This window comes from Eupeodes corollae, chromosome 2, assembly GCF_945859685.1.
Source record: "Eupeodes corollae chromosome 2, idEupCoro1.1, whole genome shotgun sequence".
Taxonomy (NCBI): domain Eukaryota; kingdom Metazoa; phylum Arthropoda; class Insecta; order Diptera; family Syrphidae; genus Eupeodes; species Eupeodes corollae.
Window position 1 is genome coordinate 10940033 of NC_079148.1, and position 13423 is coordinate 10953455.

At 30.7% G+C, this 13423-nt stretch overlaps 1 protein-coding gene across 3 annotated transcripts in view; it reads left to right on the forward strand.

Moving 5' to 3' along the window:
* LOC129944673 (broad-complex core protein) overlaps positions 1 to 13423 on the forward strand; it is a 71023-nt gene that overhangs the window by 39736 nt on the left and 17864 nt on the right. For all 3 annotated transcript variants that reach the window (XM_056054275.1, XM_056054276.1, XM_056054274.1), the window contains exon 2: positions 2921 to 3138. In XM_056054275.1, coding sequence (XP_055910250.1) covers positions 2953 to 3138 — 186 coding nt within the window. In that variant the 5' untranslated portion in view covers positions 2921 to 2952. The remainder of the gene's footprint in view (positions 1 to 2920; positions 3139 to 13423) is intronic.

A 13423-nucleotide genomic window follows, 5' to 3' on the forward strand; every position in this document is an offset into this window, starting at 1 on the left:
GAAAAAAATTAACAAAAGTTGGTAAAAAATGATTTTCGACGCAAATATCTTTTCAAAAATTTGAGATAATAGCTCCTAACTAATTTTTACTTATAAGAAAAATTGTTTATTAGGGCAAATTTTGAGAAAAATCGAATTGACAATTTTTTTACAAAAAATAAAAACCTAAACAAAAGTTAATAAAAGTTCGTAAAAATTGATTTTCGACTCAAATATATTTTCAAAAATTGTAGATATTGGCTTTAAACTACTTTTATCTTTCAAAAAATATTGTTGTTAACATTCAGTAAAATTTTGTAAGAAATCGAATTGACAGTTTCAAAACGTAAACAACAAAAATTGGTAAAAATTGATTTTCGACTCAAATATCTTTTCAAAAATTTAAAATATTGGCTTCAAGCTAATTTTATCTTATAAGAAATAGTGTTTTGAACATTTGGTAAAATTTTGAGAAAAATCGAATGGACAGTTTTTTTTACAAAAAAATAAAACTCTAAAAAAAAAAACAATACTAAAACTTGGTAAAAATTTACTTTCGACTCAAATAGCTTTTTAAAAATTGAAAATATTATCTTCAAACTTATTTTATTTCACAGAAAATATTATTTTCGATATTCAGTAATTTTTATATACAAATCCAACAGTCCGTTTTTTCATAAAAAATAAAATCTACAAAAAATAGTACCCGAATTTGGTAAAAATTGATACGAGTACATAAAGACAAACTTTTAAGCAAGACAAATCGACAGGCGGGATGTTAAGTTATCAGTGTGGGTCGCATCCCAGCCTCTTTTTTTTATTTGTTTTTCTTTGTTTTCCATTTTGCAAATTGAACCGAAATAAAAAAAGAACTGAGAGAGAGGGGTTTGTTCGTAGATTATGGTCGGAAGGTGTGTAGATATTAGAGCGCTACAGATGGCACTATATTTTTAAAACTAACTTTTTTGCAAATTGACAAACAAATATTAGAACTTATGTCTTTTACATAACAATTAAACAACTTAGTCCAGTAACCATTGGTTACTAATATTAGACATCTAAGACACCTTATGTTGTTAATTCAACACGATACAAAATTCAGCTTTTCCTTGTAAAATTTCTGCCGACAGCTTGAATGTAATTCTGTTAATTTTTGCTTCGCTTTATTTTAGAAGCAGATAAAACTTAAAACTTCAAAAGAGTACAGCAAACATTTAATGGCGTAAATTCTCAACTGAAACATGAAAATTATATACAAAAAACTACTTATCGTACTCTACGAACATACCTTCGAGATACAAAGGAGTTATTAATTGTACCAAACATTTATATTCGAGACCAGATCAAAATTCAAAATTCTATAAGTAGTTTGATCTTCCTTCCGTTTTTGTTATACACTGAAGAGTTTGTATTTGTAATACGTTTATCATAGCTCATTATGGATGTTTTTGTAAATAAAACACACCTATTGAAAGAAACCAAGTTAAGAAAATACAATTAAGAGAAAATTTCATAAAAAATTAGCGGGCTGTTTTTAATAAAATACGAATTTTCGATTTCTTATCAAACAATTTTTCAATGTCTAAATTTGTTTTCTTTAATTAATTAGAAACTCAAAGATTGGTCAAAATATTGAGATAATTTAATGAAACACCCCCGAAGACTTGATCAACATAAAAAGCTACGTCAAATTGACATCTTTCTTTTTGGGATTTTGGGAATTTTTTGTTTACTTATTCAATATTCAACTTCTATAGGTTTAGCTTTCAGTCCCAAAAACTGCTTCTGTATAAATTTGAATCAAAAAAAAAAAAGTTGAGTGTTCTTTTAAATTTATTTTCATATAATTATTATTGAAACATTTCTCAGAACTACTAACAACTATTACTCTCTTCGTGATAACTAAAACCACACTATGGATAAAATGATTCACTTCTAAAATATCGTTTTCTCTAAAGTTTTGGCTTTTTTGTTTTCTTAGTAACTGAATACATTTATTTTCTATTTCAATTTTTTTTGGTTTGATAACACAAAATTCTTAGAAAATAATTTGTTAGAATTAAATTAAAAACCATTTAATAGTAATCAACAAAGAGAACTTAAATTTTGTATAAAGCTGATGCACAAAAAAAAACTAGTCATACAAAATTTTATCAGTGAAAGTGAAAGCAGTTATAAATGACTGATAAATGTTTATAAAAATAACCATATGAGTCTTAGATAAGTCACAAAATTTTTATTAGTTTTTGCACATTTTTTTGCATTGCACAAAAAAAAAAAAAAATCAAAATAAAAAAAACTAGATAAGAATAGAATGTATTCTTTTTTTTAGCTTAAAATTATTTTTATATCTACTACCCTACCAAAAACAACAACTACAAAAAAATACAAAAATTGATAAGATATAGTTTTTGTTTGCATAATTATTTTTTTTTATTTTTGGTTGCAAGTTTATTTTTTTTTCTCTTCACTAAAGTGAATAAAGTGTGTTTTGTTTGTGCAAATAAATAACAAAAAACAAAATATTTTGTTTGTATATTTTGTGACTTAGTATAATTTAGTATCTAAGAGGAAATAAATTAGAGTAAATTTAAGAAAAGAGGTGGCAAAAGGTGTTTTTCCATAACTAAATCAGGTTAGTAAAAGTTTTTAAGTCTTCGTGGTACTGAGTCAAAAAAATTCACACTCCCTAACGAAACATAAGAAAGAGCAAAAGATTAATGATTTATTGGGTTAGTTTTGTGCATATTATTAGTGGGCACAGCTGTTGGGAGAGACGCCATTTTGAATACGTCAAACTGTCAAAACTATAATATGTCAAAACTATTTTTGTCTATCTATTTTTTGACGTATACTAAAGTCTAATTTCACAGTTTCTTGTAATAAAAAATCCAGACAAAGTTAAATTAAATTTAAATTTTTGTTTTTTTTTTAATTTCAGGATAAACTCACAAAAAAACCACAAAAATCATCATGGACGATACACAACATTTTTGTCTGCGATGGAATAATTACCAAAGTAGTATCACATCGGCATTTGAAAATCTTCGCGACGATGAGGATTTCGTTGATGTGACATTAGCATGCGATGGGCGCAGCATTAAGGCACATCGGGTGGTCCTATCAGCATGCAGTCCATATTTTCGTGAATTGTTAAAAGTAAGTATTTCTTGAAATTTTTGAATTCTTTTATTTTAAAAAATAACTAAATATAGTCAAAGTTCTCTCAAAAAAGCCTTGACTCTAGCTACCTCCAAACAAACTTACCTAAATCAGAAAAATCGAACATATCTAAGTGAAGTGTTGAAGTTAGAAAAAAAACAAAACTTACTTAAATGCTTTATGCATCAAAACGGAAACACAATCACTTTTCCTCTGCAGATATCATTTATCTTTTTTGTTATTTTAGGCTTGCGTGACTACTTCCTTCTATACTCAACCACATTTCTATACGTATCTATATTCAACACTATAGCACCGACCAAATAGCATACACCATACGCAGCAGTAGGTTATACAGAATATTAAATCCTTCTAGCTAACCTAAACTGCATTACCTACAAAACAACGTAACGTATACAATTTTCCCATCAACAAAAAAGTTAAACTTACAAAGAAGAGTAAAAAAAAAGTAGTGTAGGGACTGTGAAATGCTCAGCCGGCTTCATTTCGAGGACATCAATAAAGAGATCATTTTTATTAGGTACAGACAGGTTATAGGCAAGGAAACCAGATACACGAAACAAACAAGGGTTACACGATTCACACGCATGTGCACCTTGCTTTGATGGTTGATTGTAGGCATTGACTTGCATTACAAAACAAAAAAAAATAATCTTTTACTTAAAGTTTCATCACAAAAGCGTAACGAAAACGGCCCTAAAATAAGTAAAAACTTGTAAAGAAGTGAAAAAGATGTTTAAAAAAAAAGTTGAACAAAAAGAATTCATTAAATTAATGAATTGAGAATACACGTAACGTAATGTTTGCTTGACCTAGATTCCAAAGTTTGATGTTTCTTATATACATCTGGGGATGCGTTTGTTCGGTTTGGTTTGTTTGTTTTTGTATTATAATAAAGTAATCTGAATTGGTACATCTGTTTCTCACATTCATTTTCACCATTTAAGTTGGTTATGCATATTTTTATTTTTTAACAACAACCACACTAATTAAGGCCAAAAAATGAATTTAATTTGTTATTTTTGGAAAGAAAAATTGGAAAATTTATCGCATTAATTTTCCCTAATAACCAACGGCACGAACTTAATGTTTAATTTTAACAGTGAAGTCTTAAGTGGGCCTAAGAGTTTTTGTTTTTTTTTTTAATGTTCTAAGATTCATTTAGGAACAAAAAACGCAAGTCAAAGAACAAAAATTCAAAAGCAAACAATAATTTTGTCAACTTCATAAAATTTCGAAGACAACAATAATTCACGGCAATTTTTGTATAGCTAAAAAATTTGACATTTATTTGACAATTGGCTTCTGAAGGATCTTTTCTTTTCGTTTACTTTAGATTTCATTGATCTTGGACGATCTGTCATTTCTTCAATGAAACTTTAATAAGGTTTTACTTTAGTTTTTGAGAATTTAAATTTGTTCCTCTCTAGCTTTTTGACACTTAATGCCAAAAATTGAAAAATTATAAATTTCTTAATGACGTCAAAATGAGTCAGAAATGTCAAATGTCAGTTTCACAAATATTTCAATTTACTGTGTTTTTTTGTTTCAGATTGAGCAAAGAATTAAAATTAGTAGAAATAAAGATCTGTCAAATAAAGAATGAGCTGTTAAATATACGAAACTGCCATCTACCATCTTTGTGTGAAATTTAGAAAGTAAATTCCATTGCTTGTGATCTACCAAATAAAGAATGAGTTCTGAATTATATGTACTTAATTGTCATCTACCATCCTAATTTAAGGTGTTGAAAGTAAATTTCATTGGTCGTAATAAGGATCTGTTTATTGACTAAGGAGCTGTCAAATATGCATAACTGTCACCTACCATCTTAGTTTAAAATGTAGGAAATTGATTCCTTTGGAAAAATCTATCAAAGCAAACAAGAAGCTGTCAAATATGTACAACTGTCACTTATATCACCATCACTTACAAATTCGATTATAAAGATGTTTTAAAATTGTTTGAAGGCCATTTCAGCTTACTTCAGTGTTCTTACTTCCCCTTGAAACCTTCCAGGGCACCACTGTGTACCATAAAATTACCACCAATCCATTAGCAAAACAGAATAACAATTCATTTTAAAATATAAATATTCCTCCAAAGGCTTTGATATATACACATTCAAAAAAGGAAAAGATACAAACAAAATTATAAACAGTAAATGACACGACCGCTCTGCCGCTGCCTTTACTGCCGCCGCCGACAACGACAAACACAAACGAGTAACTATAATATCTTTAAAATACAAAATTAACAACAACAAAAAAAAAACATAAAAATAATAAATAAAACGACTTAGTTTTTGGCTAACAGAAGAAAAACTTTTTCCTACTATTGCCTTGATGTGCCAGCAGAGTGCGCCTTCTGCTTGCTGCCTTCCACCAACGTGCCTGCCTTGTGTGCCTGCACGTGAATTGCAAATTTAAAATAGATTCATTTTATTAATTAGGTTGCCATAAAAGTTTCCTGTTTTTCGAAAAACAACGACGAACCTCTAACTCCATCTTTTCCCAAAAAAAAAAAGAAGAACGCCTATCTTTTGTACCGACTTATATCTACCTCGACTGTTACCTATACCTCTAACGGGCCCAATCTGTTTCCTTTAAATACCTAAAGCCAGTTTTGAAATGTAAATTATAAGAATGGTATAAAATGGTTGGTGGGGTGGGGTGGTAGTGATTGTTGCAATACAGCAGAAGATATCCTTGCAAAGGATACTCGTATAAACAAACAAACAAACAAGCAAACAAACAAAGCAAGAATTGTGTAAGTCTTTTTTCCTCCCTTTCGTCCTTTCTTTCAGCAGATTTGTGTGGAAAATACCACCCTCAATCTCCTCCCCATTTCTTCTTCTGTGTGTCATTTACTTCCACCCATTTCTATGTCGTTCCTTGTTTTCTCTAATGTAGGACATCATGACGATAAACTATTTTAGATGGATACAAAAATAAAACAACAAGAAGAAGAACCATAGAATGAAGTGAATCAAATTTCCGTAATTTCATTGTAAGCTATCTGTAGGTACTACGTTTACCTTTATGTTTCATAAAATAAACTTTTAATTTTGTTTTTTATTATTATTATTATTTTCCTTCAACATTACTCTCTTAGAAAAAATAAAATAAATAAAAGACTAACAAATTATCCTTCGTTCAAAGAGAAACACAACCGACAGAGGAATAAGAACTTAAAAAAAATACTCGTACTTTGTTTTTTTGAAGAAAGTTTTACATACCCGCCACGCTGCTACTAACTTCATCTAAATCAAGTTCTTTTTAGGAACTGCCTACCCCACCCCTCCCCATTCCAATCCTATTTTTTCGTCCTTTTTTAGCCTAATGAAAACAACACACTGTGTAGAATCGTAAAACAATTTTTAGAGAAAATAAAAAAGTCTGAAGAGGATGAGGAGGGGTATGGGGAGAGGGGGATTAAAGGAGCATAAAAAAACGAAGAAATTAAAGTGTAAAAAGTATATAAAGCAAAAGTAAGTTTATCACAACAACAAAATAAACAAAAAAAAAACACCAACAAAGGCAGCTCCTGCTCCTTTATAGGAAATTCTTTATAGAAAAAAAAAGGATATATGAAAGAATTTTTGAGAGAAGTTTAAGAAGAGAGGGGGTAAAGGGTCTTAGACAACTTAAAAACTAAAAGCAAAGCACAAGTTTTATTTTAGATCCTAGATCCTGCACTCCTATATATGTATGCTACTATTTTACTGTTTATAGTCGGGGTATACTATACATAGTTATAGAGCCGCTGAGTCTTGAGATTTCCTTTTGTTTGCATAAAATGGATAAAAAAACAGCTATAGAGATTTATTTTATATTTTTTAAATTTCAAAGGGAGACAAGAGACAGAGGTTAGAATGTGCAAGGATTTTACTGTATATGCAGTTTATTGTGAAACAACAAAAAACTAGCAGTTCCATAAAATGTATAGACTCATTATGGCGTTTTTCTTCTTTCTTTTTGTTAAAGAAGATTTGTATATAAATGCATATGGCTTCCTATAAAAAGAGTGAATTTTTTATGTGAAGACATTAACATGCATCAAAGATGGGAAACTATACAATGTAACCGTTTTTTTTTTATAGATATTTGAAAAATTAAATTTTAACTAAATTTAGTTTGCAATATTGTATTTGGTTTATGTATGATTTTAAGACGATCATTACTTTTTTGATTGGCTTCGAATGTTGTTACATTTTATTATATTCTTTCCAAAAACTGACATTTAACTCGATTAATAATTTGTAACTCAAAACTCACCCGTTTTGGTAGTTTAGGGCATCAACCCGACTAAGAAGTTCTACAAAATAAATTGAGATTATCAGTGAAGCGATTTATTTCAAAAATGTCGGCAATGCAGCGTTTTGATAATGGCGTTTGTTTACATAAATCCTATAGTATTACGAGGCGACACCTAGTGGTTACGGGACATTTGCTCATGCATACTTTTTTGACTTAACCATTTTTCGCATCTTTTTCGAAGAAAAATGGCCTAATGACTTCGACAGCCCTTAATCCACACCAAACAGTGACTTTCTCACTCCAAAATACGGTAGTTTTCCTTGTTAGCGTATTTATTCAACCAGGAAAAAAGCGTCGTCGTTGGACACAATAATTCGATAGAAAAGTGCATCTTCCTCTTTTCAAGAGCTTTTTTACCAAAAAAATTTGGCCCTGTGGTAGCTCGTTCGGCTTCAATTCTTGCACCAGCTGTACTCTGAAAGGTTTTACACCTAAAACCTTCCACAAAATTCTCCACGCAGTGGTGTATCAGGGCCCACCAATTGTTGCAAAGGGCCCCGACTCCATAATTCACTGTCATAAGCTATGGTTTAGATTGTTTTTAAATTTGAAAAACCGTCTTTTCTTAGCAGGGCACACATTTTCATAATAAAATTCAATATCTTTGCCAGCGTTATTTTTTTGTAAGACGATTCATATTTCGCACAGTGACACAAAACATAAAATGTTCGTGAGCTGTCAAAACCCAGTGTTGTCAAAAAGAAAAACATTATCAATTATTTTGCAATAGCAATTTAATTTAATTTTTTTTTTAAATGTTAGTGGGAGAACAAACTTCGCAGCCTTAGTTTGCTTTGATTATAAATAAAACTTCAGAAAGGCACTGTTTAACTTTCCAAGCTGAACTGTATTACCAACACAAATGACCTACTTGTATGTTATAGATAATTGGTGTCTTTTTAAAAATATCAGTGGTTCTAATTTGTATATATTTATATTTACTTAAAATTTCTTTCAAACTGGTTTTTCATTTTTAAGGCAACAAACAATAAAAATAAATGAAAAGTTCTAATACTCTCATTTTATTGATTTAGTTTTGTCGGTAATTTATTTAACACAGATGTGATTCATTACGTCGGCACTGTAGACACAATTAAAAGGGCTAGTTTACATTTCGATTTTGAAAATATGTATAAACAGGATTTGATTGCTTTTACACGAGAAGATGTTTGTTTGTGATTTCAGGAATGTTAGCATTAGTTTTCTGCTGGAGTCTCTCATATTTTTAGGGTTAAATTATTCAATTTTCGTTAAATTTAAGATCCGCTAGGTAAATAAAAAGTTATTGGGTGCCAATCGGAATATATTATTGAACTGAAGTAATCTTTTCAGTGTTGTCCTTCATTTAGTATTCACAGAAGCAGCTCAGAAATGTTCAAAAATTGTTAGGATTCAAAGCGTTTTTCCTTCTTAAAGATTTCTCTTCGTTTTCACGTATCAAAAAAAGATGAATAAGACTTAGAATTTGTGCCAACACCCATCAAACTTATCCAATTTGCAAGCCTGATGGCCATTTGCAATAAAAATAGAAAGTTTCTTAAAAAAATTCTTCTCCCTCTTCCAAGAGATGGTATCTGTATATGTAGGTAACTTAGCAGGAACTTAAATTATAAAAATATTTAAAAACAAAAATAAATTCAAATAAAATATACCTACCATAAAGTCGTTATATTCCCTCTCTCTCCACCATACGTTACATGTATTTTTATGTGTGATAGCTATGTACGTTTTATCTCCCGTCAGTCGTCGTGCTCGTAATCGTTGTCGTCAGTCGCGTCTAGATGCCATTTTCGCCCATTTTTGTTTTAACAACAAGACAAACAAATAACAAGCAATAAAAATAAAAAACACAGCAATGAAAATAAAACCAAAAAATAACCGGGTCAGGGGATCGTAAGAAATTTCTTCAATTTTTCAATTGCTTCATTTGTTTTCTCTTAAAATTTATATTTAGTATATTTTCATTATACTCGTATGTGCTGTGCAGGGCATTGTGGTGCATAGTATACGTGGATGTAGCGTGTAAACACGCACATTGGTTTTTGACGTTAACTGCATCCAGCAGCACATTTCATGCATGTTCATAATATACATATATATTTATAAAAGAGTTGCAGTATCTACTAACTTAATTCCTTGTGTGAACACAAAAGGCAAACCAAACCAAAGCAAAAGCAAAGGCAAACGACGAAGAAAGTGGGACAAAACCGCAAACAAAAAAAAAAGGAAGATTGCAACATTGATGGGAAATGGGAATTTGCTTTGGATTTCTTTTTATATTTATCCCATTTTTGTTTTTTATATTTACCTCCATCTTGACTTTTGAAGAAAAGTAAAAATAACATGGAAAAACCAAAGTGTAAATTCAATTGAATGGAATTTCAACACCCAAAGCCGAGAAGAAGTTCGAAACCAAAACCGACCAAAGAGAGAAACCACATTATCATCGTCATCTTCATTTTCATCTTCATATCCTCATCCTCCATCATCACTTCTCTATTCAAAATGTAGGGCAAGTACATTTCTTTGGTTTATTTACACAGAGTTTTACTGTTTTACGGTTTTACACGATGCGATACATCTGACTGACATCTCCTTCATGTTGGATGTACTTTTTTGTTTCTGTTTTTGTGTTTTGTGTATGAATGTGAATTGTGTGAACATTTCCGGTCATCGGACGTTTTGCATTATTGCCCATGCACAAAACAAGATGGCCAAACAAGGAAATCTGTGATCTCCTTAGATAAAAAGATAAAACAGAGAAAACCCCTTCTCTATGGTTCTGCTGGCCAGGTCCATCAGGGGGGGGGGGAGAGATTATACTTATATAAAAATAAAATAACAAAGCATAAACGTTCGTTTTATGCTAAATTACTGCATTTCGACTGCAGTTTAAAAACTAATTAAAATAATACTGCAGTCAATTAATTATTCATGTTTAGAGTAGGGAAGAGCTTGGGGTCTGGTTTGATGATGGTGATGGTGATAGTGTCGGTATGGTGGTGGTTCTATAGTTGATGGGCTTTACCTCCTCCACTTCCTCTATTCAAAACACTGTTCCTATTTAATTTTTATTTCTGTTCAAATAAGCGTTGAATCGAGCTGAGCTGAGCAGAGAAGAGCAGAGTTCTTCTATGCAACAAAATAGTGCGACGACAATACAACCACATTATTCTCCCCATTGGCATAAAGCGGCCTAGCATGATGGTGGCAGCAGCGACAGCGCTGATGTCAGTGCGGCAACCAAGGGAAGAATATAAGAAACCCTCAACCAGTGCCTTGCCTCTGTTTCTGCCTCTGCCTCTTAGTTCTTAGAGTTCTCAGAGTTGCAAAGCAAATACAATGCAAATCTACAAATCGACTTTTTTTGTTTCGTTTTTCTTTTGTATAAATTCGTTTTATTATATTATCCTTGTGCAATTGCAGTTTTGCCTTCGCATTCCATCTCCATCTTTCCGCCATTCCTCTGCCCTCTGGGTCATTAAACAAAATACAAAAAAATAGTTTAGGTTGTCGTTGGCCTTTTTCCGTGAAGCAAAAGTTTTATCTTTCTGTTCTTTTCCTTTTACAGTTTTATATAGTTGTACTTGGTGTATAGGGTAAAAGGGGGTGGCATAACTTGATGGGGTCGGTATAGTGGTAGGTCGATATACATACAGTTGTTGTTTCTTATTGTTATGTTGAATTGTCAGTTCAGTTAATTTGTACTGCTTGCTGCTACTGCTATAGAAGCTGGACCTAGGTTTTTATTTTTCTATTCTGAATGCACGATGCAGCAGCTCTAGCTCTTCTAAGAAGTCTTTCTTTTGTACCGACAGCAAAAATTTAGTCCCGTATAGTGTGAGGGGTTTATATAGAGAAGAGGCAGCATTGTTGAAATAGCGTCAGGCGAAAAACGAGGTAATGGTGCACAGCATAGCATAGCATAGAATGCAATGGACATTGGACAATTATCTGCTTGATAATGCTTCTGCACTTCAGTTTTTTTTTATTTAAACAGATTAACAACATAAGTTGATGTTTTATACAAGTTTTGATTTTTTTTTCTTTTGCTTTTACTAAATTTCTTTGGATTTTGTGTTTTCTTACTGGAAATTCCAGTTTTGTCGCAGTGAATGGGAGAGTGAAATTGTGTCGAAAGTTACAGCTTCAGGATGATTGAGCTTAAAGAAAAGAAGTTGTTTTTTTTTTAATTTTTTTTTTTGTAGGTAAGGTAGGTTGGTATTTTTCTTCAAATTAAAAAAGAAAAAAGTATAAAAGGTAGAAGATAGCAATTGAAATTTTACAATCACGATTTTACAATTTTATAAGGCAAACGGATAATCTTATTTGTTTTGGATATATGTATAAAAATAGATTATGTTTGAATTTAATATGGGATAGGATTAAAGAGCGCGAATTGATTTGAAATACAAAAAAAGTTCTTCAATGGTTGTTTTTATTTCGCGTTGCAGTATTCTCCTTCAGATTCCTTTTGAGTGTTGTCATTCTTAATAATGTTAATCCTGATCTACTTATTTTGTAGGGAAGATCTGAAAATAAACTCTTGTATTCATATTATTTGTTTATAATCAATTGCTTTACAATATTTTAACGACAATAACTTAAAACATTTTGAGAACATCAACTGAAAACATTTTCTCAATTGAGACCGATTCAGAAACCATCATTTTATTGAAAACATTGTTTTTTTTTTCTTTGTCACTTGTAGTCGAACTTCATTTTTAATGTATCCTTTGGAAGACTTTAAAATATTATACAAAATTGTTGGTTAATATTAAGTGACAGCATTTCCAATAATAAGAGAAATTTTTGGCAGCCATTTAATTTGCTCTTTGCAACTAAAGTATGACATTTCTTCTGTTGCGGTCTACATTATCGACACATATATGTCAGATTTTATGAAGTGCTTAGCATTATAATTATAATATGTATGTATGTATATGTTTATCACTTGAAGTACTATTATCAGTACCGACGGTAGGAAGTCGGGACTTAATGACCGACTGCGATTTTAGACCGTGCAGTTTTTTTTTTTAACTTAACCTTTGTTTATAAAACTTCAAATGCGGCTAAAGCGTAACAACCATTTTGATTATTACAAAATAATATTGAACTAACATTTCGCCTTTAGTTTCGGTCTAGATTATCGACACACAAAAGTCCGTTTATTCAAAGTGCTGTCAATCTATCAAACTTAAGTTTAGTTTTGGATTCAAAATCGTTGAAATTTTTATAAAAAGTCATGTATGTAGTTAGTTCGTTTTTAATCAAGTGTAACATTTCTTCACTTTCAGTCTATTTTGTTAAATGCATTTGTCAGTTTTTTCTTAGTCTTTCGCAATTCAAAAATATTATTTACTGCTGCGGATCTGCTCCAATTCAATGGCAAAACCACAAAACAGTATTAAAGTAACCCTTTGACAGTCTTTTTTTTCTCCAGTTTCTGCCGACATTATCGACATATGTACATGTGGCAGTTTTTTTTTCGAAGTGTGTACTTTTACTTTATTTGTTAAAAGCTAAAATAATTGTTGATTCAGTGTTCTCAAACACGTATTATGTATATTTTAATTTTAACACACACATTACTGTAATTCGCTATTATTAGAACAGCAATATTTAGATCCTTATATTTAAAATTTAGACAAGACTTCCCAATATTACTATCGTTAATTTGTACAGTACTTTTCTGGAAAAAGAAAACTAACTAAAATCTTTCAAAACCAACGTCAAACGCAATATTGCAGTTCAAAATCATTTAAGCAGCCATTTGTAATTTCTGACACTTGAAATTTTGACAGACTGCATAATGATAATGCAGTTTATTCAATTCTTTTTTATGTTGATAGCAAAAAAAATCAAAGAACCAAAATTTTAAAGAAGCAGTGTTCAACTTTCTAACCTAAAAACTAACTTAAAAAATGTTAAGGTAGTGTTAA